General features: G+C 38.1%; 4 protein-coding genes across 4 annotated transcripts; 3 read left to right on the top strand and 1 right to left on the bottom strand.

The window, feature by feature from the left end:
* Positions 1–5,681: 5,681 nt before the first annotated feature.
* Positions 5,682–7,570, top strand: LOC140778978 (protein kinase PINOID 2-like). The gene is made up of 2 exons (XM_073123903.1): positions 5,682–6,272; positions 6,584–7,570. The coding sequence occupies exons 1-2, from the start codon at positions 5,722–5,724 to the stop codon at positions 7,440–7,442; spliced, it is 1,410 nt and encodes a 469-aa protein (XP_072980004.1). The 5' UTR covers positions 5,682–5,721; the 3' UTR covers positions 7,443–7,570.
* Positions 7,571–14,592: 7,022 nt separating this feature from the next.
* Positions 14,593–16,389, top strand: LOC140778643 (RNA-binding protein involved in heterochromatin assembly dri1-like). The gene is made up of 4 exons (XM_073123450.1): positions 14,593–14,630; positions 15,209–15,623; positions 15,882–15,952; positions 16,042–16,389. Exons 2-4 carry the CDS (start codon positions 15,223–15,225, stop codon positions 16,053–16,055), a joined length of 486 nt encoding a protein of 161 aa, XP_072979551.1. The 5' UTR covers positions 14,593–14,630; positions 15,209–15,222; the 3' UTR covers positions 16,056–16,389.
* A 1,951-nt stretch (positions 16,390–18,340) lies between these two features.
* Positions 18,341–19,775, bottom strand: LOC140779280 (glyoxylase I 4-like). Its single transcript, XM_073124293.1, has 3 exons — positions 19,395–19,775; positions 19,195–19,303; positions 18,341–19,109 (listed from the first exon to the last, which is right to left on the bottom strand). The coding sequence occupies exons 1-3, from the start codon at positions 19,541–19,543 to the stop codon at positions 18,825–18,827; spliced, it is 543 nt and encodes a 180-aa protein (XP_072980394.1). The 5' UTR covers positions 19,544–19,775; the 3' UTR covers positions 18,341–18,824.
* A 5,171-nt stretch (positions 19,776–24,946) lies between these two features.
* On the top strand, positions 24,947–27,713 carry LOC140778002 (uncharacterized protein At2g34160-like). The gene is made up of 5 exons (XM_073122501.1): positions 24,947–25,162; positions 25,458–25,506; positions 27,037–27,099; positions 27,250–27,314; positions 27,432–27,713. The coding sequence occupies exons 1-5, from the start codon at positions 25,046–25,048 to the stop codon at positions 27,525–27,527; spliced, it is 390 nt and encodes a 129-aa protein (XP_072978602.1). The 5' UTR covers positions 24,947–25,045; the 3' UTR covers positions 27,528–27,713.
* Positions 27,714–27,965: the final 252 nt, after the last annotated feature.

The raw sequence follows: 27,965 nt of genomic DNA, 5'->3' as shown, positions 1-27,965 counted from the left end.
CCTCTCACCTCCTTCTCCAGAGATTACAAGAGCTACAAAAAAAATCCCAAGAAGAGATGAGAGGACTAAGGGTAGATCTAAAATCGATGGTCCTTGGTGGACACTTGTAGGATTAGCGTCTATCACCAGAGTCATCATCGTTCCAGGTTGCTCCTCCCTCAATTAGCCCTTTCCTTCCTCACCCACTTGGCCTATGAACTTAACAAGCCCTCCACCCCCCACACAACACACACACACGGTCTGAGCAAGGGAGCCGGCAGACCTGTAGGGCTGTAGCTACACCAGTTCGGACTAGTCAACTTCTCATTGAAGCTAACCCTATCTTAGGCAACCATCAGACATGGGGAGTCGCTCTTTCTGCAGCCCATAGGCCTAAGACCCTCTTTCACAGTTTCCACAGGACTAGAATACGGTGAGCCCACCTATGGGCCACCACTTTGCGAGTGAGGACACACAATAGAACTATAAACAATCATCAGTCAAACAATCATCGGTCAACTACCACCTTCCATATTGGCTTGGCTTGCTGCCGTGAGGTCGAGAGGCCCTCCATCACCTCCACCAAATCCTAGGGTCCATCCTTAAGCTCCCTATGGATCAGATAAGGAGGAAATTGACCACATATCTGGCTAGAACCAAGGAAGGGAAGTCACTATCGCTGCCCGATGGTTGAACCAAGAGGACTTCAGGTTATCTCGGGTAGAGAAGATCGGAGGTAGTGTGACTAGAGCATGTAGCTCCTCCATTCACCCATGGTCAGGCTTGAAATGACGTATGACCCAAATTAAATTACGATAATGGTATTCACGAGCACACTACATGGCTCGACTTTCTAAAGTTCCAAGAAGATAAACCATTAGATTTGATCTTTCGAGTTGAGCAATTTTTGAGTACCAAGGCACAATAGAAGATGTGTGTTATTGGCGAGCTTCCATTTATAAGAGGCTGCTCTATATTGGTACTAGTTGTTGAGTGCCCACCAACTGTTTAGGTCGTAGATCAAGTTCATCAAGGGACTCTCGAGGCAGCTTGGTACCTCCGGCTTCGAGGACTATCATGCTAACCTCTCTAGATTCGTTCATCAAACATCTATGGTCGAATACAAAGAAATGTTTGAGCGCGTGAGAAGCTGATGCCGACCATGTTGGTCGCAACAGCTGCTGACTAGTACATTCATCTCAGGGCTATGCGAGGAGATTAAGGTTGATATCATTTTCTTGTGGTCTCGAACTTGGAGCGAAGCTTTTAAGGACACCACTAGGATAGAAGCATGCAGCCTTGAGGAATGCTTTGAGAACTTCATGGACTAGCTGGGATGGCAGAATTACCCCACGTACACCGGGCGCAATAGCACCTAGACTAGTCGTGAGTCCTAGGGGAGGAGGGGATGGCTCGTAGTTCGCACTTTCACACCCGCACGAGTGGAAGAGCCGTCAACTAAGGGTTTGTGTTTTAGGTGCAACAAGAGATTCATTCTAGGCCACTATTGCACTAGAGCCACTAAGAGTGTGATGCTAATAGATGGCCATGATGATGGAGGCGAGTAGGTGATGGAGGATGACGTGACTGTCAAGGATATGGTAGAGGTCGTGGATGAGGGCCTCGATGAGGATGCAACCATTGATTGGTGTATCAGGTGCCATAGATATCTTCTACTTCCTACAATTGGCCTTGACTGTACTTGAGCCCACTCCAAGCTTAAGTAAACCTGCTGATTTGGTTTAATTGTTGACTGATTTTTCTTAACTATTTGTGGCCCCAAAGGGGCTATTCTTTGCTAGGCATGTCGACCACTAGATTGAGATTGTGTCAAGGGCTAAAACAACCAAAGTTTGATCCTACCGGTACCCACATGCGTAGGAGGAGGAGATCTTGAGGTTGATCATCTAGATGTTGGAGCAATGCATCATATAGCCGAGTCAGAGCGCATATTTTTCACCAATACTACTGATGAGGAAGGAGGAGAGTTGGCATTTATGTGTGGACTACAATGTGCTAAATGCCATCACCGTCAATGACTAGTAACCCATACCAGTTATTGAGAAGCTGCTGGATGAGCTGACGGGGGCATCCAACTACAACAAGCTAGACCTCTACACAGGGTATCATTATATTTGAGTTCGGGTGGAGGATGTTCATAAGACATCATTTTAGACTCATGATAGGTACCACAAGTTCTGAGTCATGTCGTTCGAATTAATAAATACACCATTCCAGGGCCTGATGAACGATATATTCTGACCACTCCTCAAGTGGTATGTGATAGTGTTCTTTAATGACATTCTTGTGTGCAAAAGGATCTGGTCGGACCACATAAAGCACTTGCACATCATGCTTAACCTATTAGTTGAGCATTCCATGAAAGTGAAGCATAGCAAGTGGCTGTGGGGAGAGTGCTCGGTGGAGTACCTCAGCCACATCATAGCTGAGAGGGTGGCAACTGACTCAGGCAAGATTGCTTGCATGCTCGGCTAGTCATGATCAAGGACAGTTTAAGAGCTATGCAGCTTCTTTGACTTAATGGGCTACTTTGGGTTCCACATATAGAGCCATCGGTTGGAGATGATCTAAGAGGAGTCAAATCCACGACCTAATATATTAAAGAGATGTGATGTACCATTAGAACCATATATAGTTTTTTAAGTCTAAGAAATTATCGATATATAATATTTAAATTGAGCAAAATCAAGCCGTGCTTCAGTGAGCCAAGGTCAGCTTGACATCCGCTCGATTGAATAAGGAGTCCAAAATTTCAAGCTTGATCTTTCATTATTCAATATCAAGGTGACCTCGAGCGGCTCACGAGTCAACAAACTAGTTTGACACCCCTAAACCTTTCAGTACTTCCTGCATATCAGGCAAGAAGTCGTAAAGAAAATGATGATTATTGTTACAGTATAAAGTAGTTGGTGGTATATGCCTATATGGTATTGTTGATTTGTATCTGCAACTTAAACATCTTTGTTCCCCTTGTACTTTCCCTTGTTTGGTTTTATTATGTTTAGGATTTTGTTACTTTGATTTTGTTTTACTAATGTCTAGAAGTCCTTTCTTGTAAGCAGCCAAGGCTGTGAGCAATGCGCTACGACCTTCAATTAATCTCTTGTTGTTGGTTCAACAGTTAGACGGCATGAGGCTGCTAATGCAGAGAAGACCACACATCCATAGTATCTGAAGCTTTTGAGTGGAAAAGTTCTTTCAGACATAATTGTCTGGGAGCCCATCACTTGAAACTGCTCATTATGATAGGCCTTATCAAGGAATCCTACAATATTATGGAGCAGCGCATGAGGCAGGCAATCTATACACAGTTCTTCAGTCAGTTCCTTTTGAATCATCTAGTAGGCTATTTCTGTGGAAATATTTATCATGTTTCTCCAGATACGCTCTTTTATGCTTTTCTTTTTTAAATTTGAACTTTTTCTCTGGTTGTCATTGCGGGCCATGCCTGTCTAGATTTCAGCAGTTGACATTATTGTCGGAACCAAAGTTTTCAACTGACCTGAGGTCCTTCTTGTTGGATTCTTTGATCTATGATGCAAATTTGTTGTGTATCGGAGTGAACCTTCTCCTAGTTCTGGCCCAATTCATGGTCCTTGTAGACACAACACATGATATGTGCCAGGTTAAGCTGCTGATATGCCATTAAAAAGTAATCTTTACTTAGATTCCGCTATGGAGTATCTCGCAGTTCTTGGCCACGCTGTGATTGTCAGGTAAAAATTGCATATTACAGCAGAATTTGCACCAATACAACTAGAGCAATTATTTTATGGACTATGGAACACATTTGCTACCTCGTTGTATGACAGGTTAACTCTACAGTTAGTCTATAATAACCATTGCAGCTCAACATCAGAAGTAGTCGAAAATCATACAATGATAAGCTGTTTCCTTATTATGGATGAGTATCTTTTGTGATGGTTTTCCAGTATGCTGATATGTTTTCACGTGACTTCTCATTGTGATATTTTTCTTTTTCATAAGCCGCAGGACTAGGACTACAGCATGTTTCTTTCCTGTATGATTTGTATGCAGAGTGATCAAACTTAGGTGGGCGTCAATAATAGATTCTGGGCATTTGACTGCTTGTTTCTAGTGATTGTTAAATTGAAATTGGAAAGGATTGGGGACAAAGTGTATGGTTGTTAGGGAGAGAGAGATGGTAGTGTAGCAGAGTCTGCCTCCAGGTAATGGTCTTTTTTGGGTCATCCAAGATGCTTGCTTCTCTTCTCTTGCCGGCTGCGACATCTAATGGTCCTACTGCCAGAGAATTGTAACCAAAAAGGGGGATGCTAAGATCTAGCTGCTAAAGAAGAGTGAGATTGGAAAAGGACCTGAGAAGCCAAAGCTGGAACCAAGAATATGTTATCTGAGGAAGAGGAGCAGCACTAGGAGCCAGGCACATACCTTCAAAAATCCCCAGCTTTCATATCCACCCACACGAAAAGGTATGGCAAAGAAGGCTAGCTACAATGTTTGCCATGTTATGTGGTTTGGATGCATATGTTACTCATGCTGCTGGATGCCTCCCTTTCCAACATTCTCCATACTTTCAGCTATATATCTTTCTATGCATAAAATTATCTAATACTTCAACAGTTTTCTTCTCAAAATGCTAAATGGTCAAGATTTGGGGTTCGGAAGCACTTGATTGCTGTGACCCCCACACTGAAAAACACCAGCCAAATTACGCATTATTGAATTCCTCCTACATGTATGTATGAATGTTCTTTAGCTAATCTAATCATAAGACAACGAGTCTAAATTATATATATATATATATATATGCCTAAAGTAGTACTACTCTCTTCCTAGCAAGCAGGCATAGCATCAAGGAAATTGGAAAGAGGAAGGGGTGGGAAATCTTTAATGTGGCACGGGTGCTACATGAACTACTCCCCAATCCCCATCCATCTTGCCACCCATAAGCTACAGCCTTGCTGCAAACCTTGAGGCCTTTATATTGTCACAAACTCACACTTCATATGTCTTTATGTCTTCCCTTTTCCAAGTGACCCAAATTGGCATTGCTCATGTGACCAATAGCCTCTAAAAGATCCACGTCATATGATCCATTTTCTTGCCCCTAAATGAGACATTTATGTATTTATCTAGAGGAAGGACCAGCAAGTATCTTCACAAGGATTATTAACACAAAAGTTCAAATCTGAACCGTTAAAATTTAGTAGTAGCTTCGCAAGAATTAAATGCTCTTTAGTTCCAGAAGAGTATGCAACAAAATAAAAAGTCAACGATAGACAGGAAACTCTCTGAATTAGTGCTCTTTTTTTATATAAATTATTTTATTTTAGTTTTCGTGGTATATAGGCCCTCCGAACTATATGAAACATATTTGATTCCTATGTTAAAGTTATATCCCATCATTAATTTTTGTGGGTAAAATAGTCATTTGCTCTCAGTCTAATAGTACTTTTTAAGGGATCAAACTGTGATAGAAAGATATTTTAGGAGGTAATTTGTAATTAACCTTTGGAAAATATAATTTCCGGATACGCAATAATGCAGGCAGTACGACTCAAGCAATACGTAGTTAAGTAGAGAGAGAGAGAGAGAGAGAGCAACATGTGATGACATAATTATTCATATAAATTCTCCTTAACAATGTCTATTAATTCCCTACCAACCCATGCCTCCCATATATTTAAGAGAGAGAGAGAAAGAGAGCTACCATTTGAGCAAAACTACAAGGAAACAACCATGGCGACTCCTCCTCCTGTACCTCCTCCTCCCCAAGATCACGAATCCGACTACGACGACACCACCACCACCCTCTCTATCTCGAGTTCGATCTCGCTCGGCTCCGACCACCACTGCACCAAAACCCAACACCAAACGAAGCCCCACAAGTCCAGCCAACCCGAGTGGCGAGCCATGCAAGCCCTCCGCGCCGCCACCTCCGGCCGCGTGGGGCTGGACCACTTCCGGCTCTTGCGGCGGCTCGGCAGTGGAGACCTCGGCCACGTGTACCTGTGCCAGCTCCGGGGCGCCGGGATGCCGCAGCTCTACGCCATGAAGGTGGTGGACAAGGAGGCGCTCGCGCTGCGGAAGAACGACAAGAAGAAGCTGGAGAGGGCGGAGACGGAGAAGGAGATCCTACGTGGACTCGACCACCCCTTCTTGCCCACGCTGTACGCGGATTTCGAGGCGAGGCATTACTCGTGCCTCGTCATGGAGTTTTGCCCCGGTGGAGACCTGCATGTTGCTCGGCAACGGCAGCCGGGGAGGCGGTTCACTCTATCTTCTACAAGGTCTTTCTTTTTCTCATATATATATATATATAATTATATATATATATATAATTTTCTTCTTAGTTTATGCATGAGATAGATATATAAATCATGTGAATAGGGACCGTATTTATTCATGAATTTTGACGTTTTTATTCTTACCACATTATATACATGCCGTTATATCTCAGCAGTATTTTCGAGATTAATTAATTAAATAATTAGCGTCGTTAAACAATAGTCCGAAGGGTCTGTCTTTAATTAATTAGCACCAATATTAATGATTTGTGTGGATAATTAATAACATATAATTAGCTTAATTTTTGTATCAGATTTTATGCGGCGGAGATCCTCTTAGCTCTGGAATATCTCCACATGATGGGCGTCGTCTACCGAGACTTAAAACCCGAGAACGTCTTAATCCGCCACGACGGCCACGTCATGCTCTCCGACTTCGACCTCTCCCTCAAATGTGCCGTCGAGCCCAAACTCCTCACCCAAACCCACACCGACTCCTCCTCCTCCTCCTCCTCCTCCTCATCCTCCTGCGTCCCTCCCGTGCAACTCCAACCGGTCCTCTCATGCTTCTACAAAACCAAGCCCCACCAACCATCGCGCGCCACCTGTCCTCCGACCACGAGGGAGCTCGTCGCCGAGCCCAGCGCGGCCCGGTCCAAGTCGTTCGTGGGCACCCACGAGTACCTGGCGCCGGAGGTGATATCCGGCACCGGCCACGGGAGCGCGGTGGACTGGTGGACTCTCGGGGTGTTCCTGTACGAGATGTTGTACGGGTTCACGCCGTTCAAGGGCGAGAATAACGAGAGGACGCTGGTTAACATCTTGAAGCAGCAGTCACTTAGCTTTCCGAATCATCGTAAGGAGGCGGCGGCGGAGGACGAGGAGGAGGAGGTGGCCGGGAGGTCAGCTCGAGATCTGATAAAGAGGTTGCTGGTGAAGGATCCAAAGATGAGGATTGGGAGCTTGAAGGGTTCGGTCGAGATCAAGAGGCACGAGTTCTTCAAGGGGGTGAACTGGGCGCTCATAAGGTCGGTGAGGCCGCCGGAGGTGCCGAGAGATGAGGTGCTGAGGAGCAGAGGAGTAGTGCCGGCGGCTCAGATGATCATGAAGCCCATGAGCAAGAAGAAGAAGGAAGAACCCTACCAAATCCCTCACCATTTTGATTACTTCTAAATTTCTAATCCATTCCATTTGTTATATAACCTTTATAGCTCGTTAATTTCTTTGTATATATTCGTATCTTTTTTCATATCTTATCATGCAACTTGGGCTAATCCAATTAATGATCAAGATGGAGTAGAGTGGGCTAAACTGGTTTTGTCTTTATAAATTATTATTTACCATTCTACATAAATATTTATTATTTGACCTTCATATTTTACTTGCAATGTCTCAAAAGAACCTTAATCTAATTGTTACCTAACAGTACCTAACGTGATGGAGAATACTCATATTTCTAAACATAAAACGTTAAAATATTTAGAATACCCTTAGTTTGACTTGCATTAAGAACTGTTTTAAGATCGAGTATTAAGATTATTTTAAATCTATAACTAATTTAATATATTCAATTATATATAGTAAAAGCCCAATAAAAAAAATTAAACCCAACACCAAGATATTTTTAAAACATTAAAAATAAATTATAAATATTGACTGATAAATATGATACAGTAAAGTGTGAATGATACCAATGTCAAAATATAAAGTACAATTTCCTTTATAGACTATTCTTTGTTAGGTTTTTATTGGAATCGAAGTTAGTTGAGCTATATCATTTCTTCAAATAGTTAATACTAATTATTACAACAACAACAACAACTATTATTATTATTATTATTATTATTATTATTATTATTATTATTATTATTATTATTATTATTATTATTATTATTATAGAATGTAATATGCTTTAGATAGTTAATTAGAGGGATGCATGCATGGGGTCATAATGAAGTGATTGAATGAGAAGGATATATATGATGTGAATCATGTGATGGAACAGAAGAATATATATATATATATAGTCAAGGTGGAGAATTATATACAGTGGGACAACAAGACATGCATGCTGATCAAGAGGAGGTGGCAAGGTATATATAGTTTGGGCGGTGATTTCATGGTGGGGTTGTTGCCTCCTGTCATTTTGCCGGCACGCGTGTTTATTTTGAAATATTATCTTCTTAGTTTTCTTCTTTGGCAAAATAATAATGGGGCCATTGGGTTGGATGTATTTATAGATGTTGTATATTTAAAAATGAAATCAATAAAATTTTTGGTCGAAACAGAAGTATCATAACAGTCGGAAGACTTAAATTATGTAACGGTAAAGTTTGACTTGAAAGACATTACAATAATTAGGTAAGACTTAAACTTACTTGTTGCTGGCCAAGTCTTGAGTTTATCAATTATGTGGATAGGTAAAAATAAGGGATAGTTTTTTTTTGATATATATTATCTTTCACCTCATAAATATTTAGGAAATATATTTATAAAACTTAGTAGCTAAGTTTTCTTTTACTTATATAAGAGCATGAACTCTTTACTTGTAATAATATAAAGTTTTTAATGAGTAAATTAGCTAGAAGTGAGAACTTGACCGATGAAGCTAGTCTTCTTTAAATATTATTGAAGTCTCTTTCTTTTTTCTTACTTTCATATTATCTTTATTTTGAGACTTACTTTATCTTGTGAAGAATTACATAACACTCTCTTTCAAAATATAATGTATTATTTTATATTATTATATAGAGACTCTATGTAAATAAATATATCATTCAAATATTATATTGGAAAAGAAAAAAATATTATATGAACTAAAAAATGTTTGTTTTTTTAATCCGTAGTAATATACCATGAGAATTGTTATATCACCTTCTACCATAAAAGTTTTAAGTTGATTATGATCGATATTTTAATTTTACTTTTGGATTTGATATATTTTAATAGGCCCAACAAGAAAAATTCGAATAAAATTCAAATTAAATCGGTGGATATTTTGTGTGCATCCTTGCACTCGATAACTTTATTATTAAAACAAATTATACTTCACCCTCTAATTGTTTAGCTTGATTTTAACTTAATTACCTTATTGTACTTGTCCTTCTAGTATTTAATCTCTCTATGGGTCATACCATCTTTTAAGTCAGACGATACTTGTGACGATAATTAAATCCTTTTCTCATTCCAGTTAGCTGTTGACCAAAAATTATAGCTTAATTTCTATCCTCAGAATCAAGATATATGTAAATTAAAATTGACTCAAATCAGAATATCATAGTTCTTTATTAATATTTTATTTAATTTCAGCTGAAGTTATATATTTGTTACATAAGAACAGAACTTCATGGAACTCTACATGCAATATCTATCTATATATATGGGAATCATGGAACTCTACATGCAAACAAACATAAGGGTTAAAAGAACTCCCCCTTTGCCCTAACTTTCATGTAGCAGATCTTTATTCATGACTTCTTAGAAAGGTGGCGACGTTATTATTTGAAGGGAGAAAAAATAATCAAAATCAATCCCATGCACTCATCTTGTCGGCTGAAAAAAAAGAAGAGAAAAAAAAAAGGAGAGAGAGAGAGAGAGAGATTAATCTTCAAACCTAGCAAATATGATTCTCAGCTAGGAGCTGGGACCATCCAGTACTTGTTATTAATTTTGGGGTATTTTATAATGAATTCTAAGCCATTTCGTTTTTATTTCGTTGATGCTCTCGCTGGTCGATCTCTCGGAAAACCTGTGACTATCTCAATTAAACATCACGCTGATAGGTAAAAGAAGAAGAAGAAGAAGGAAGTTTGTATGAAGATTAATCCAGAGAGTGAGTGCGAATCCTCTCGTTGCTCTTGCATCCATTAGTTTATTTGGGTCAATGAATTAAGCCCATTTTTTGAGGGTGTGAAGGAGATAATGTGGTATCATGATGCATGATTCCTCCCGAGTTCCCACCTTAGCTTAGATGATTATGTAAGGTCGGATGGTAACGAGTATAATAGAGTTTTTTTTTTTAAATAAGATACACTGGACTGCTAAAATAAATGAGCGGCTTAAACTCGGCTCTATTTAATTTGAGCTAAGTCTAAGACGAAACTTGTTATTTAATCCTAAGAACTGTTGTTTAAGGCTCAAACTTGTTAAACGGCTTTATTTACTTTTGAGTTTAGAGATTCCATCTAAACTGGTTCAATAACTTAATATTTTTTTTTATTTCTTTTATATCTAACTAAGTTTACCTTTTAAAAATTAAAACTAAATAAATAAGACTAACTAAGAGTGTTCGTTCAGAGCTTAACATCAAACCAAGCAAAGCCATTTATGATTTGGATTCATTTTTAAATTGGACACCAGTAATGCTTGAGCTCTATACATGAGTCTAAATAAAAAGAAAAGATAAGACTTATTTATTAAATGTTTTGAGCCTAAGCCTGAGCCTGAGCCTGAGCCTGAGCCTGAGCCGGCCTGAGTGAGTCATTTACGCTCCTAAATATCCCAAAGTGTAATGTTTAAGGAATATATCATATTGACTCTATGTACAATATCAGAGTGTAATGTTTAAAATATCACATTTCTCTTCAAAAATTACTCCTTCAAGTTAAATATGAAACCATAAATCCTTAGTATTGAGGCCCAGGGCCGGCCCAAATTGCAGGCCTGTCACTGTTACTACTTCTCTGTCCATTTTCTATTTGGAGGGCCATTTATCCAACCAATCTATTCCATGGTTTATCATATGATCATCTTGTTTGATAATATTAAAGTTAAACATTATTTTCATCGCCTAACAACTTAAATTCTGTGATTAATAGCTCAATAGTCAGCTTAATTTTATTCTTATCCATCATCTACCCCATATGTAAAAAAAACCATATAAACAGTGAGGAAAAATAAAAACAAAAATAAAGCTATTTTTTTCACCACAATGTCAGCTTTCTAATTCAATTAAAAAAAGAAGAAGAAAAAGAAAGAGTAAGTACAGATGAGAACATAAACGAGTACTAGATTTGGGCATCAAAGACCGTTGAGAAAAAATTAGCGGCTTGTCGACGGTGGATTGCTGGCCACTTGAAAGCCTAACTGATAACTATGCATATAGCCACTACCAAATGTTGCCTACCTGTCTGGCGGCGTTCATGCATTGTCGAATTTGGAATCTCCCTTTTCTATATATGTATATGTAGTCTGATTAAAGATTCTTTAGTTTTTCTTTTCTTTTTCTATTTATTGGCGGATAAGTAATTTATCTTAATTTCTTAGTCAAGCCTCTCATGAACTAGATATGATATATGGCCTAACTGAGCAAGCCTAGCCGTTGGACAAGACCATCCGGTAATTCTAAGCAAGTGGACTATCTTTGCTCGTTGATTATTAATGTAGATGTTGTGTTAGGTCTGACGGTTTTAACTTGGTATAAAAAATTTGCTAGCATTAATTGATTAAGGATGCAGTAAAATAAGGGTGTTACAAGCTACCCGACTTTTTTTTTTTTATATTGAGATTAGATATATAGTGCAATCTAATAGAAGATTATTTGGGTTAACACGTGTCCATACATGTACATAAAATATTTAGATGTTGTATAGATATACGGTGTTGCCAATGATGGCTAAGTAAAAATCTAATTTTTGAGGGTTATCGCTCTGTATCTTTTTGTCCCGTTGAGTATATACGTTTAGAGTCGTGGTTTTATCTCCATTTTCTCTATTTGTGTATCATGACGGTAATAATATGATTTGCATCATGCACAGGTTTTTCCTAAGTAAAACAGTATAAAAAAGAAAAGAAAAGAAAAGATGAATGGAAGATTGTCATTACAGTACTGCAAAAAGATAGTCGTTGGTGGTCTAAAAGGAACTCAAAGCATTCATGTTATGTCATAGTGTCATTGAAGCTTTCCCCCTCGTTAGGGTTAGGGTTAGGGTTTGATCATGGTCATGACTCCTCTGCATGGCTCCATTTCCCAAGAAGAATCGAGTCAGCCCACCATCTCGATCTCTCTTTCCCTTTCTTTCTCTTTCTTCACACTTCACCACTTCCCCCCCTCTCCCTCCCTCCTCCCCTTTAACTTCCCCCAAGAGAATGGAGGGCAAATCATCCTATGGTTTTGAAAAATAAAAGCAAAAGTACTCCTCCAACCCAAATAAAACACAGGGGGTGGTCAGAAAAAGAAACATCATAGAGGAGAAGAAGGGATCTGGGAGGGAGGAAAACAAAAACAAAAAAAACAAAGAAAATAAAGAAAAAAAAAAGATGGTCAAACACACCACCCTCCAAGACCACTTTCCTTTGCCTTTCTTTATCGAAACTCACAAGTTATCCTTTACCTTCCTTTCTTTTTAGAAGAAGAAGAAAAAAAATTAGCTTGATGATTGATGCATGCATGAAAACTAATTAAAGGGTGCTTTCTCCCCCTTCAAAAATTCCTTCAGTCTCTCTCAACTATGGGTAAAAGATAAAGCTCCAATGGAGAACACAACTCATACCCCCGCTATTATTCTTACTTATCCAAGCTTCGAAATTCCTCCATTTTGAGCTTATCTTCCTTTTTCACTTTCTCTTCCTCATCCTCATACATACATATATATATATATATAGTTTGTCCAAAATTCAATTATTGCTGGCCACCATTTTTTTTTTTCTGACCCTTTGGAAAATGCCATTAGATATGGTTAGTTTTTGAAATAGTAATTTTTCAAATCTAAGTTTTAGTTAGATTTAATTGACGAAATGATATAATTTTTGAAAGAAGTCAAACAATTTCATGGCAATTATAGTATTATTGTGATGCCAATAGAATAGTGACTTCCTAAGATTATATTTTGGAAGTAGTAGTAGTAGCTAATTAAGCAACGGCTAGTAGCAAGTGGGGTTAATTTGAGAAAGGAGGAGGGAGGGATAAGACGTGGGTCTTTTTCCATTGAAAGGAGTAAATTTTGTGCAGAATATTCACTTGGTCTGCTCATATATATGAACGCGTAGGAGTACTTGTCCACCCAATACCACGTCGACACGAGAGCACAACCCCCCATTTTTATTAGTCCACGTGGACTACATGCCGTGGAGCCCATCTCGACATGAGTGTCCACTTGATGCCCCCTCATATGGGCTCCGGCACCTGCATTATTATGGCTTGGAATTGGAATAAGGAAGTGGAATAAATATATATTGGAGGACGATGTGGTGATAAGGATAAATAGCTTCTAGGGTTGAATATATTTATATATATATCATTCGAATTATTGCTAAAGGTGAGAGTGAGGGAGAAGGAGAGGGAGAGGGAGAGGGAGAGGGAGAGGGAGGGAGATCATGATCGAATAAGAGATGGGGATATATAGGCTTTATACTATCTCTATCGGAATAAATTCTTGTTCGTGCGGGTGGATAATTTTTCTACACCAATAATACAAGATCATCTTCAAAAGATTAGCAATGCCAGTACGTAATTAATGCTTCTATTGGTAAGCTGGATCCGAAGCTTCCCAGTAACGCAGTGACACCCAAGATATATAAAGCTAAGGCTCCATTTTATTGCATGATAATAATGGATTGAAATAATAGTTTATCATATCATAGTACATGAAAAGAAACTTTTTTGTTTTATTTTTTATTTTTTGTAAGAAAATTATTTATTAATAAATAATTTACGCTTTAAACTTTAAGAAAGAAGAGTATTGTAGCCACTCCTAATTATGCAACAAAAAAAAACCAAATAATAATATATAATGTGGACAATGGATGTGGCAGACAGTGCTTGCGTTTTAACTGCAGTCTCAACCATTTAAGCTTTTATAAGTTGCTCAATATGATCAAAGGTGATCATGGTTATAAGATGCATTATAGTAATTAATTTGATCTCAAGGATATATATATATATATATATATAGATAATTAGGGAATGCAAGAATGATTGTAAAGATTAAAAGCACATATGGATAATAATGCACACACATGCATGCAGTAACTGGAATGAGAGATCTGTCTTTCTCTCTCTCTTCCCAAGAGGGGGAGTAGTCTAAAAAGATGTTGCTGGTTAAAGGAGAGAGAGAGAGAGAGAGAGAGAGAGGTTAGTTTGAAATTCCCCACAATGGAGTAGTTGCTATCTTTAATTGGCATCCATCTCAAAGCCCTTTCTCTTCTTTTGCTTCTTTTGGTTTTCTGTGATTCCATTGCTCAGCAAAACCAAAACCAAAAACAAAAAAAGAGACAACATCCCCCAACTTGATTCGCAATTATTGAGTCCCCACGCAAGTATAAAACCCACCTCACACCCCTCCCACACTTCCAAACACATCCCCTTAAACTCATCCTATTCCCTTCCCCCCCACCCCCCTCTCTCTACTCTCTCATACTTAGGTAACTCTCTTCACCACCTTCTTTCTCCTTCTCTCTCTCTCTCTCTCTCTCTCTCTCTCTCTCTCTCACACACACACACACACACACACACATACACACACGCTTTAGAGTGAAAAGACTATGCCATGAACTAAGTAGTATAGCATAGATTATGGACCTCCCCTTCTCTCTTTTTCTCTTGGGGCTTTTTAGCATAGTGCATGATGCTCCTTGTATCAATTAGTAGCTAGCTAAGTTTTAGCATAGCTCTTGATTTGGCGGCGTTTGGTTGGTGCATATGTTCGAAATAAGGGTAAAAGGTTTTATACACAGAATACGATATGGCACGAAGTGCGATAGTCTTATCACACCTTTGAGTGTGTACTTCTGTGACCTTTTTGTGAAACTTGTAGGATATGTTTCAGGAGGGTATGTTTACTGTTCTTGTCAATGCTACTGATAGGTATAGGATTTCCCACATCACAAATTTGTAACTAATTATATATGTCTTATGGGTTAATTACTAATATTAGAGCACTGCTGAATTTTGCTGATTAGGATTATTAATATATATATCATTATGGTTAATTATGTGATAGGGATTGAGATCAAGATGAACAGGAAACCAGGAGACTGGAACTGCAGGACATGCCAGCACCTCAACTTCAGCCGCCGCGACTCCTGCCAGCGCTGCAGTGAGCCGCGCTCGAGCGCCGACCGCTCCGACTACGCCAGCTTCGGCGCCGGTGGCGGCGGAGCCCGCGGCGGCTCGTCGTTTGGCTTCAGCGGCTCCGACGTCCGCCCCGGCGACTGGTACTGCTCCTGCGGCGCCCACAACTTCGCCAGCCGCTCCAGCTGCTTCAAGTGCGGCGCCTTCAAGGAGGACACCGCCGTCGGCCTCGGCGCCGGAGTTGGAGGAGCCTTCGACGGCGATATGATGCGCTCTTCCCGTGGTTTCGGCTTCGGCGGCGGCGGCCGCACAGGGTGGAAGTCCGGGGATTGGATTTGCACTAGGTCTTGCCTTTACTTAATGCCTTTAATTATCTCTTTTTCTTGTTCCATTATTAGAACGGAGATCCATCTATTTAAGTTTGAACTCACTACATAGGAGTAAAAAGTTGATAGATATATTTTAGAAAAATAATGCATGGTATCTTGTCCGGATATATATATATATATATATACTACGATAATGTGATAGACGTGATGTGATATATTCTTCGAATGTTATGTTTGATTAATAATTAATCGCGCTGACGTGTCTTCACATAGGTCGGGTTGCAACGAGCACAACTTTGCAAGCAGGATGGAATGCTTTAGGTGCAATGCACCTCGGGAATCTGGTAACTAATTAGTCCTCTAATTAATTAACTCTTCTTCAAATTATTCATTAGTGTATTAATTAATTTCTTTTCATTTTCATGGCATGCAGGCACTGAAGTCTAAATAAAAGAGCAGAAGAAGGAAGAAGAAGAGAGACCATGAGAAGAGATAAATGATTATGATATGATATGATATGATATGATATAGTTAGTATATCTAAGCTATTACTAGTTTTGCCTCTTCTCCAACTTTGTATTTTTCTTTTTACCTTTATTTTTTCTTTTACTTTTACCTCTTTTTCCACTGTTTTCAAGGCCTTCCAATGGGAGCGTGGTTGTTTAATCACACCCTCCACTTGGAAGTAGTCTCTTTTTTTTTTCACCTTTTGCTTTTGAAGTCATGTATCCCTTCCTTCCCTTGCTTTAGAAGTATAACAATGTCTTGGTGTCCCTCTTCATTAAGCTACTGTGTCTTCCTCATGGAGATATCATAGAAAAATGAGCACTGAATAACGTCACAGTTAAACTGATGTCATTGAGATTCGAATATAAGAATATGTGCACAGTGTAAACCATATGAGTATAATTCCATTAAGCAAAAGAAATCAAAAACTGCAAAGTGGACAGAACTTAATTAATTATGGCTGCCATTTCTTTTCAAGTCCAAGGTTAGCTGGCTGGGAAAGATAGCATGAAACCCCTCCAACTCTTATAGGCCACATAGAGATTGGGCTTGTCTTTAGTTGGGCCCCCCTTTCAAACATTTGTGACCCACTAAATAGTTAATTGCAGTACAGAAACTATCAGAATTTCTATCATATATATCACAACTTTTCTTAATTTTCCTACTTGATTTGGTAGGGAAAACATAAATGAACATTGCTATTCTAACCTGGCCAATCAAATCACCTCTCGTATATTAGAAGACTCTTTCTAAAAAAATTCTAATCGTCGACAACATTTTCGAATATTTTTACATACATTTTATGAAATAAATGCTGCATGGGAGAATATTCTTAGGTTCCTATAATTTTAGTTGCATTCCAACAACTCACAAACTCTATCAGATCATAGATTGATAGAATCACTGAGCTACAATGGTGGTCTCATATTAATGCCTATATCTAACTATCATTAGGGTCACACATCATCTTAACGAATCGTGTCATAAATGGTTCGACCATTATGAACTACTTTCTAGTGTACTAATTGTGTGTTTGGATTGTTATTATTCTATAGCTCTAACTTTTTGTAAAAGTTGAAGAGTTTTCATTTATTTGATTGGTGCATAATGAAAGACCCCAAACATGATGCATGTCACATGTCTTATGGTTGAGGTAAGGCAAGCAAAGAAGGGAATCAGATTCAGAGAAGAATAAAACAAGGAGGCCATGCTAACTGATGAAAACTTTAAAGAGGAATAGGGAGGCAATGGGAGACCAACAGAAGAAATTATATATGATGCAGTGCCTTTCATAGTTGCTGCAATATTTCATGCTTCAAAGTAGAAAGAAGGAAAGCAACAAGACATGTCAATGGGAAAGCATAGTAATGGTTCTGATAAATCTCACTGGGGACCACTGATGCACGAGTTTGACTACATAATCTCAAGTTTAAGAACTAAGTTTAGGGAATTTTATACTTTGCACATCCTATCTTTTACTTTTATTATAATTGTTATTAACAAACTGCTGTCCTGTATTTTTGTTGCCTTGATAAACACTCATGTGGTAGAGTGCTAATGATAATAAGAGAACTATCGTTCTATAATAATATAACAATAATAATAAGAGACAACTTAGAGTGTGAAGTATAAAATTTCCCAGATTAAACCACTCTTCTGACAGCAGCAAAATGTGGTACTTAGGGTACCTTTATTAGCTCCCAATTGACTGTTGGCTTGATTAATTATCTAACGTTAAAGTTGTAGTAATGTCACTATAACATGCAGGCTCTGTCCAAGTGCTTAAAAAAGTATGCTGCTATGGCACGCAAGGATTCTACAAGAGCTACTAGAGAGCCAACTGAGGTTAAACATAGATGAGGCAAGGAATGGAGCAGAAAAGGGTAACATGAAAGGGATGGAAATTAAGCTTTTTAAGCTCATCAGACTAGTGCAGTCCATCTCTTCTTTTCTTTCTCTGCCCACTTTGCAAATCTTCTTCCTTCCTTCCTTCCTTCCTTCCTTCCATCTTCTTGACGATATTGTGTAAGACATCAGAAATGGGAGCTCTTTTCAGCCTAAAGCATCAATACAAATTTCTTATTGATTGCTTTGGACTGAAGGGAGCTCCTAGTTCCGCTGTTTTTTATTTTTTTTATTCTTGTTATGTTTGATGTTCCAGCTATTATCGCGCATGGTTATCTCGATTTTGAGTTTGATTTTATGGGTATGTTATGTTGGTCAATTCTCACTACTTGGTAGGAGAAATTGAAGCTAAGCAATAATTGTTCATCTAAAGTTACCCAAGACTTTATTAAGCCACACATAATATTGTTAGTATTCTTATAATAACCACCTTTTGTTCCATTTGGCCTACTTTATGATAGCTTAGGCTTTTGAAATATTATTTGTTAGGAGGCATTAATCCCTAGATTTTATTTTGTGTCTGAGATTAAAGCTCTGAGACTAGCTTGAGTTTGTGTGAAGGAGAATTAAAGGTACAAGTCATGCACTTTCAATTTTGCATCTAAGATCATAAGTATAAGTCTTGCATTATTAGTTAAATATAATAAAGAAACAAAGCATACACAGCTTGAATCTTCCACACGACAAATCAAAAAGTGAGATGATGATGTGACCACACTAAGTCAAACATAACGAATCTAGCTATCAGAGTACTCTCCAATAGAAGTTATTAATCTCTGATCAATTTGTGATCTCTCCTTAATTTCATGCACAAGGGATGTCTGGCTCCTCACTGACAGCAATGGATGTTGGAAGACACTGCACCATCTGCTGCTGCTGCTGATTTACTCTCTTACAAGCCCCGATGGGCTCGCCGACGGCAAGAGGGATCACCGGAAGGTTGTCGCAGTTGCATATTTCGATCATGAATCCATCTGGGTCATGGAAGAACACCTGATCGACGTTGATGCCGCCCTCCTCGAGATGCTGCTTGATGTACGGCATCGCCATCTCCTTCAGCTTCTTCTCCAGGTTGGCCATGCTCTCACACTGCACATATGGCATGGTCTACTTCAAATGTCACACTGCACTTAATTTGTTTGGAGCAACCTAATAATCAAATGTCTTACTCTACCTGGAAGGATATATGGTTATCCTTAGGATTGATCTTCTTCTTCTTTGCCGGCATGCTCTCGGGATCTTCCGACTGCAACAAATGGATGCCAATGCCGTAGTTGAACAGCCTTAATGTTGCATGATTCAAAAGGAAACCAAGTCAAGCGATGATCAATTAAGACAATACAAACTAGAACGCATAAGATATGTTTAACCCACCATGCACCATCAAAATCCAAGGACCTTGGCCTCCTCACTGGGATGAATCCAAGCACATTCTGGTAGAAATCAAGAGAGGTGTTAAGTGATCTGCACACAATAGAGACATGGTTCAATGAGGTGATCAGTGGCAAAGCCCCACCACCCATGGCCTTGCTTGTCTCCAACACTGCAGTCTAATCTTAGTGTAATTTGAGATTGTGGCGACTGGTGAAGGGATCGATTTAGGATCATAAATATATATACATTAACAGGATTAAGGCCAAGGTATTGTGTACCAATGAGATGCATGTAGTACGCGGAGCCATATCACATGTGGACATGTGAAGCCACGTTCATGAGGATTCCAAGGTGCTCCATGGGTTCATGTTCCTACCATGATCAAGGTGATTAATCCATTTTTATTGTATATCATTCTAAAATCTCTTATTTATATGTAGATGCAAAATTTCTTATAAAACTCTCTCTTTTTTCCCCCATTTTTGCGTATATAATTCTCAAACGTAATCAACCTTGTTAAAGATTTCTACATGAAAAAGAATTAAATCCAAAGCCAAATGTATATATGATGCCTTCTTTATTGGTTTTATAATTTAATATTATGAGTGGTTGACTGCTTAATTTTCCTACCATGTGAATGAGAACTAGAAATTAAGAAGCCAAGAAGATTTATTATAGGGAGTTTATAGAGAAGTCAACTTGCCGTAATTACTCATCTACGTGTTGCACGAACTAAAGATCATTTTTTCTCCAAGCCTTACACCTTATTGATCACCGAGAATTGACCTCCATATTCTAGTACTATACCTAATTAAGATTAATTAGGCTAAATTACACTCAAACTTTTTCTAATATGGTATCATTTATACCACTAAAAACTATGATATTAAGACCTCTTGGATTATTTAAATGTTTCAAGATGACAATTTTGTTAGTCTACGGTTTATTTCTCCATTTGGAATTTACATGTACTACTAATTTTTGCATTCATTTATGTCGAAATTGGTCTTATTTATACTAATATATTTTATATTCTTTTCTTTCCCAATCTGTTCAATCATTTCTCTTTCATTTTCTTCCAACACTTTCCATCTACTAACAGTGACTTTCATGGTTTTTGTTGTTCTCCTCCCTCTCAAACAGTCAACCTCCTTCCCACATTTCTCTCTTCCAATCTCTACCAAGCTCTCTTTATTATTATTTTATAGCCCAATTGTGCATATATAAAGATGGAGGTAATTTTATAAACTCAACACGTTTCTATTTAAGAGATCCTAAAGGAATACAAATGACACTGGGTCATAGTTTAAGAGGCATAAATATAATTTAACTTAATATTATTTTGCCAAGAGAAAGTTAATGGCTCACTTTCTAATCGACAACTTGGATCATAACGCAAACAATACTGTAAGAGTGTGAGCCGGAGAAGACGGCCACACTTTGGCCACATTTTTCTCATATATTGATGTGAATGGATAGTGGGATTCATGATACTTTTTAAGTCTAGGAGGAAATTAAAGTATGGATAGTGTCCAAGTACTGCAAGGTTTGTTACCCCCATAAATCAATAGTATTGCAGTTGTGAATCATGCACTCATGCCTTAATGGCCAAGAAGCTCCAATGGCTGACTTCTTGAGATGATGACCTATTAAAGTATATTATCATTTAATTTGTTATAGCCTCTTTGCTAAGCATCTATCCATTGGATAAGATTTCTGAACCCATCATAAAAATATAATTGGATACTTTTACATCTAGGATTTTTATAAATTACACTCTACATTTTACTTATTAGAAAATCAATCTTTCAATATGATATACAGAATAATTTATAAATAACTAAATTATTAATATTTTCTTCACCCTATTTTTCTCTTTTCCCCCTCCCCTAAATAAGGAAAATGAGGAGAGGGAGGGGGGAAGATAAGGAAAGTTGGTGACAGATCGGTAGCGATGACTGTGGAGAAAATAGGTGAGAAAGATAGTGGAGAGATATACAAAATAAGAGTAAATGGTGGAAGCATTTTAGTAATTCAGTCGATGTTAATTACTCAATATAACGTTACGATGTTAAATAAGAATTATACGAGAAAATAAGAAGTATAGTTATAAAATCTTAAAGACGGAGTGTAAATGATCACAAAATAGATAAAATATAAAATATAATTTTTAAAAAATCATATATATATATATATATATGAAAAAAGTAGCACTAATTCACCTTTTAGGTATTTAGTTAAGTCTTTGCCATGTCAAACAACATATATCTTTAAAACCTAAACAATACTTATACTGGTATGACATTTTATGACTAATTAATAATATTTAATAAAATATCACTTAAACAAATACTTATACCGACAGTAAATAATAAATATCACTATAGGCCAAATTTATTGCAGCTAAGGTTATACTATTTGAATATCACCATCTTCTTAAATGTATTATAATTTTTATGCAAACATGCTGCATATAGTATAGAAATCATTAGCAGCATGCTGATCAATATAATCATAATCTTTTGTCACTAATATAATTAGTTGCACTAACTTTATTATTTATTATGGTTGTTATCATCGTGGTTCACGTCTCTTGTAAACCTTAAAATCTTTCTCCTTCCTTTGTACGTACGATAGTACATTTACAATGGAAGCATTCATATCTTCTTATTGGATCTATGCTAATCTTGATCTCAAATTTTTTAGCTAAGTATTCCAGTTGTACTACTAGCATAATATAGAATGGCCCTAAATATTTATATCTGACACCCCTCCCATACTCTTCTTCATTCCTTATTATTTTATATATCCATGTCAAGATGATATATGTAGGACTGTAGGAGTGATTCGATGATGCTCAGCTTTGAATCAATCCCTCTCCGCATTGCCACTTTGTTTCTCTTTCCAAAGATGTAGGTCCTCAATTTAGTCCCAAGAATGGTTGTTTGGAGGGCCGAACTCATGGCTAAGAAATACGGCAGGAAAGTTGTCGGAGTAACTAAGCCTGGTGTTCGCTGCACTACTAGGTGGTGTCCTCCAGCACAAAGATGAGTTAAACTAAACATGGATGGTGCTTAGATGCCGAACACGTACCAAGGAGGAGCAGGAGTGGTCCTATAGAATGATCGAGGGCTCATGTTATAGGCGGCGCCCAAGCGACTTCATCCTCCTGATTGGGCTAGGACTTAATATGGTGGAGGAGGAAATTAGGGTGATTGTCGAGATGGACTACTTAGAGGCTATAAATGTAGTCAGTCAAGAGACCTCAAGTCCCTGACGGACAAGGATTTTTTGGATGGTGAATGTATTAGCTTAGTTAAAATGCTTAACGAATGTAGAGTCGTCTGTATATTCCGTGAGTGTAACAAGGTGGCCGATTGGGCAGTAGGGAGTAAAGTCATCAGTCACCTTTTCAGTTGGTCCGAATGATAACACTCCAATCCAAACTTTGTAATATTTTGAGAATTGAACCTGCCTCATTTTGAGGGGCAGATCAGTATAGCTACATTACAACTCATCCTTTCAACAAAAAAAAAATGTTCCTCAATTTTTATATATTTATATATATGTACAAATGTATGACAAGATGTATATCTAGGGATGACAAAATGTATTCATCTGGTACTATTCAGACATAGAAATCACTTCTTTTATAGTAGCACACTTGTGCTAGTGGTATGATATTATACAACATAAGTAAACACAATGAAAAAGCATCTTTATCATACTATCATACATAAGTTTGTTGGAACTTAGGAGACCCTACTCAAATAGAGAAAATGAGGGCCACCCTCTTCCCTCTCTCGTGACCACCACCATGAGGGAAAGGATTCATGTCAACAACCAACCATCACCGGGTTGCCATGAAGGAGCCCTAGACCATGACGACCACCAACAAACATCGATCACCAAACGACAATGCGAGGAGGAAGAAGAGAAGGGCTAATCACCATGGCGAGTGTGGCGAAGACACGAGAAACTTCACCATGGCTTGATGCGGCCCATCGACGTCTATGACAAGCTCTTAGGCGGTCTAGCAAGCACCGAGTAGGGCGCCCAGCGTCTAGACCACCCAAGCCTTATTAGAGGAAGGGGAGGGGTCTAAGCCAAAAACAGCCTACTACACCGAGTAGGGCACCTAGTGTCTGGACCACCCAAGCCTCATTAGAGGAGGGGGAGGGGTCTAAGCCAAAAAAGCCTACTACATCGTTGAGTTCACCAACCATGAAGATTGGCAAATCGACTAGCGTCGGCTATCTGAGCAACCCATGCACCACATCCTCTTGGTGACAACGAGTACCCAAAGCACCAAGAACCCAACTAGAATTGAAATGAATGGGGGGTTCACCAACTCATGCCACGACACGGCAAAGGAAAGAAAAAAAAATAGAGGTAAGGAAGGAGAAGGAAAATAGGAAGACAACTCTCTTCCCAAGGCAAGCAACCCTACATGTCACTAGTGGCGTGTGCAGGGAGGTCATCAGGCATGCCACCCCCAATAGAGGACCATATCCTCTTGTGGACAACTAGGGAGGGGAGGTACTACACTCGCCAACCCCTTCTTTTCTTTAGATGTTGCATCAAAAGCCCGTGAGCCTAATACGCATCAATGTCCAACCTACAAATATCAGCCCAAAGCCCAATTTAAGTCTAGCCCAACTTGACTCAGAAGTCTACTATACTAGCTTGGGTTAAGAGACTAATACTCAATCTAATCTGGGCCTGTGGTGCTTAGTTTGTCTATTATAGCCCCTAGATAATTACCCACATATTAATGCCTAGCTCGTCCTCCAATAATTGGGCAGTGAAACAATTTTAATTTGTCAAACCCCGTTTCAATTTGATGAAAAATCTTTACTTCCTTAATTTTCTTAAATCTCAATTAGAAGTGTTAGTAGGTCCAACAATTTAGATTTTTATAAAAAAAGTAAATTAGGGAAATTCTATATTTCTTCCCCAACCCTAGTATTTGACCTCCTCTATGGTCTAAACTAAAGTGCAATTGTTAGTCTATCATTTACGAGAAGATATAATGATAATTTTTGCATCCTATGTGTTAACTGACAGTGAACAATATTTTTCTTTTGACAAGAGAAGTATTTTTCTGATATAAATATGGCCTTATGACATATCAATATTGGTTAATGATTATTATCGTCAAAGATGTGGAAAAAAAAACAATTACACTTTGGTCCGGAGGCAGGGAGATTAAGTACTTAAATTGAAATTACACAAATATTTCATATAATTAAGCCAATCCACATGGGATAAAGTGCGATTATCATCAAAAGAAATTTGTATGATATTAGGGCAATAGCTAGCAAAGATCCTCTCATATTCTTTTTATCTTTTATTTGGAATGGCACCCTAACGGGTCTCTTGCGGGTGGACCTGATCCGCTAGCCCGCCAACAACATAGGAATAAACTAAACCTTAAACCCAGTCCAAAACCAGTTCGGGTTGTCCAAGATCCGAGGACGCTACTCCGATTCGGAGTTAGACTCGAACCCTTTCGGAACTTAATAAGCGTAAGCGTGCTGAGTCGAGAAAGAGGAAAGCATTATAATTATCCGCTTCGCTTCTGTTCGCGGCCTTCTCCTTACCTAGGGTTAGGGTTTTTGGTTGCCCTTGCTTCTCCCCGTGATCTAGCCATGGAGGAGATAACCGAGGGAGTCAACAATCTCAACGTTACGGAAACCCACAAGAAGAACCGAATCCAGGTCTCCAATACCAAGAAGCCCCTCTTCTTCTACGTCAATCTTGCCAAGGTAAGAAATTTGGATTGTTTTTTTCTTTACACGTTCTGGAGTATTCGTTTTGTATTACGCCCTGCGTTGATTCTATTGGCGTCGGGAATTTGGATTTGAATGGTGTAATCTTTTTCTTTTTCTATTTTTTAAAGTTGTGCCCTAAAAATTGCTTCTTTGACCTACTTTGCTTTGTTATAAGTTATAACTGTATGCGGTGTAGAGCTTGTGGATTAGATGGCAAAATATTTGTAGTTTCTCGTCTTAATATGTTATCTGGATTGTCGCTGATGGATGCTTTCTCTTTCCATTGCAGAGGTATATGCAGCAACATAATGAAGTTGAGCTTTCAGCTCTTGGAATGGGTATTGTTTCTTTAACCTCACTTTGTCCATCTACTTTTACTGTTTGGCTTCTACTTAGGCTTAAAAACCTTGTTACTGGTGTACTGTTGCCAAGAGCACATTTTGAAATTAATATTGGCAAACCGAGAGCTAATACCAATAAATATAAGCTTAGATATTTCAACAGGTTATTGCAATATCTGCATGCAATTTTCCTGACAGTTGAAATGATTATAATGAGGAGTTTTTGCTGATCTGAGAATGTTAATTCATTGCTTTTTATGTAACTAATGAAGTCCAGTTATGTCAAGGATTCTTGAGCCGGAGCTACCTATGCTGCCATATCATTAATAACTATGACTGTTGCAACATGTGATGCAAGGATGTTATGACCAATTTAATGGTTTATCTTCTTGTTGTTTTTTCGGGCTCTTATCTGAATTTTTCAGGGAATCTCTATGCTTGTTGTAGATTCTGAGGGAGGTGGTACATGCATATGTAGAGATTTCTCTTTCTGCTTATATATTTGGTTCTTTTATTTGCTAGTAAACTGAATCTGTTTATGCCATTGTGTTTACCTTGCCGTTCCATATATGGTCTTTCCACCATAAATAATCACTTGGTTACTTTATTCTAGTATCATTTTAAATTGTTTCCTTTTAAACTCTGCTTATGTTGTCTGCTTCTTAGTGTGGTATTGCTCTGCATATAGAGGGATATGATCTGTTCCTTTTCCTCCTATGCTTAGATTGTGGTTAACTACTTGAGTGGTCGGCTTTTATGCTAGTTTTGTTATGCTAAAGGTTTCTTATTAGACAAGGTTGTACATGTTCAATAATTATATGGGATCAGACCAAGAATATACATAAAATCACTTGAATCTGATGCTTTTCTTCACAGTTGATGTTGAAGGTTCTGGAATAGCTTGCATATACTCTTTTTTTAAGGCTAATCAAGGATGTGATGTTAAGTATGTATTTTTAACTGACATGGTAAAGGTTAGAGAATCTATAATCATCTTGAAGTGAACTCTGGACTAACAGAGGTGAAAAAATATTGGATTTTTTCTCCTTTTCTTCTTCCTCTTTTGATCCTTAGTATTTGACTTTCTCAATAGTTTTGTTCCCTTCACTCCAGGTTACAGTCTTAAATAGTTTGTGTACTACTGGAATTGGGGTTAGTATTTGAATTATTTTCAGACTGGGAAGAGCAGTAGAGCTAGATATTTTAAAGAAGTTCAGTTCAGTTTTCTCTACATACACATCTGTTTCTTCTCTTTGCCTGTTTGCATAGATTACTTTTCCTCTTTTTTTCTTTTTATTCCATTGTCAGACACTCCACTAGGATGATTAGTCTTTTATTTCTTGTGCTGTTTTTCTTTTCTATGGAATGCAGTGTTTCATAGTTGTATAGCTTTGTCTGCAGCAATCTCACATTTTTAGGGGGAACAAAAATTTGCATGAAGATGGTTCAAGATTCTTTTGAATGAATGCTGTTGATTAATGTTTTCTTTTTTTTAAAGATCTAAGCTGCTTGATTAAAAATTTGCAGCCATTGCTACTGTGGTAACCATTGCAGAGATTCTGAAAAACAATGGCCTTGCTGTTGAGAAAAGTAAGTTTCGTGCTTCTATATGTAGCATATGCTAAAACTCTGTCTTGAGCTGCATTAGTTAGTTTTGATAATACCCTGCAGCTTCTGTGTCTTATGTTGTTATTCTGAAGTGAGGATTCCACTCTTATGTTCTTTTCTTGATATGAATAGAGATCATGACATCTACTGTGGATATGAAAGATGAATCAAGAGGGCGATCAATCCAGAAAGCCAAGGTTAGATCTGATTGCACTACTAACTTTATGCAAGGGGTTTTTTCGTCTTTGCTTGATCTTTCTTGGAAAAAAGATGCAAGTAGGTTCCTCATATACTAATTTGATATTAATGTGCAGATTGAGATACTGCTTGGCAAGACAGAGAACTTTGATGAATTGATGGCTGCTGCTGCAGAAGAGAAGGATGTGGGTGATGGTGAGGAGCAGAGCTAAAGAGTCGAGAACGCCACTATTGCTTTGCATCTCTCGTCATTTAATTTTGTAGTTTTATTTGTAGCTCTGAGAGTATTTCTTTGTTTAAAGGATAGTAGAATTCTATAAATTCAGTGGAACTCCTATGATCTAGGCTGAAAAATTAAATCTTCTTAGTCTAAATGAAATTTGTTTTCGTTTAATATCTATCTTGATATTTGATGCTTGTGGTTTGTATGTAAGTTATGTACCTATCCTCCTCCAAGAGGTGTTACTTGATGCCAGTTTGCCTCATGTTGAATATCCTGAGCTTTGCATGAGTCATCACTTGCACATAGAAAAAGAAGGCCTCAAAACATATACTAATCTTATTCCAATAGGATGTGCATGGTAACATCCGAACTACAAGAAGGACGAGCCCACAAAATAAAATAATATTTGGGCATAATACGTCACTTA

Source organism: Typha angustifolia, chromosome 15 (assembly GCF_048772165.1).
Source record: "Typha angustifolia cultivar Huaian chromosome 15, ASM4877216v1, whole genome shotgun sequence".
NCBI classification, from domain to species: Eukaryota; Viridiplantae; Streptophyta; class Magnoliopsida; order Poales; family Typhaceae; genus Typha; species Typha angustifolia.
The sequence above is the reverse complement of the archived record's forward strand: the minus strand, read 5'-3'. Positions and strand labels throughout refer to the sequence as shown.

Coding starts and splice junctions, on each gene's coding strand:
- LOC140778978 (XM_073123903.1), top strand. CDS start 5,722: ATGGCGACTCCTCCTCCTGTACCTCCTCCTCCCCAAGATCACGAATCC. Junction 6,273..6,583: donor TTCACTCTATCTTCTACAAG/GTCTTTCTTTTT, acceptor TTTTTGTATCAG/ATTTTATGCGGCGGAGATCC.
- LOC140778002 (XM_073122501.1), top strand. CDS start 25,046: ATGGAGGAGATAACCGAGGGAGTCAACAATCTCAACGTTACGGAAACC. Junction 25,507..27,036: donor GCTTTCAGCTCTTGGAATGG/GTATTGTTTCTT, acceptor AAAAATTTGCAG/CCATTGCTACTGTGGTAACC. Junction 27,100..27,249: donor TGGCCTTGCTGTTGAGAAAA/GTAAGTTTCGTG, acceptor TGATATGAATAG/AGATCATGACATCTACTGTG.
- LOC140778643 (XM_073123450.1), top strand. CDS start 15,223: ATGAACAGGAAACCAGGAGACTGGAACTGCAGGACATGCCAGCACCTC. Junction 15,624..15,881: donor GGGGATTGGATTTGCACTAG/GTCTTGCCTTTA, acceptor GTCTTCACATAG/GTCGGGTTGCAACGAGCACA.
- LOC140779280 (XM_073124293.1), bottom strand. CDS start 19,543: ATGGGTGGTGGGGCTTTGCCACTGATCACCTCATTGAACCATGTCTCT. Junction 19,304..19,394: donor TTGGATTTTGATGGTGCATG/GTGGGTTAAACA, acceptor TGCAACATTAAG/GCTGTTCAACTACGGCATTG. Junction 19,110..19,194: donor ATAACCATATATCCTTCCAG/GTAGAGTAAGAC, acceptor CCATATGTGCAG/TGTGAGAGCATGGCCAACCT.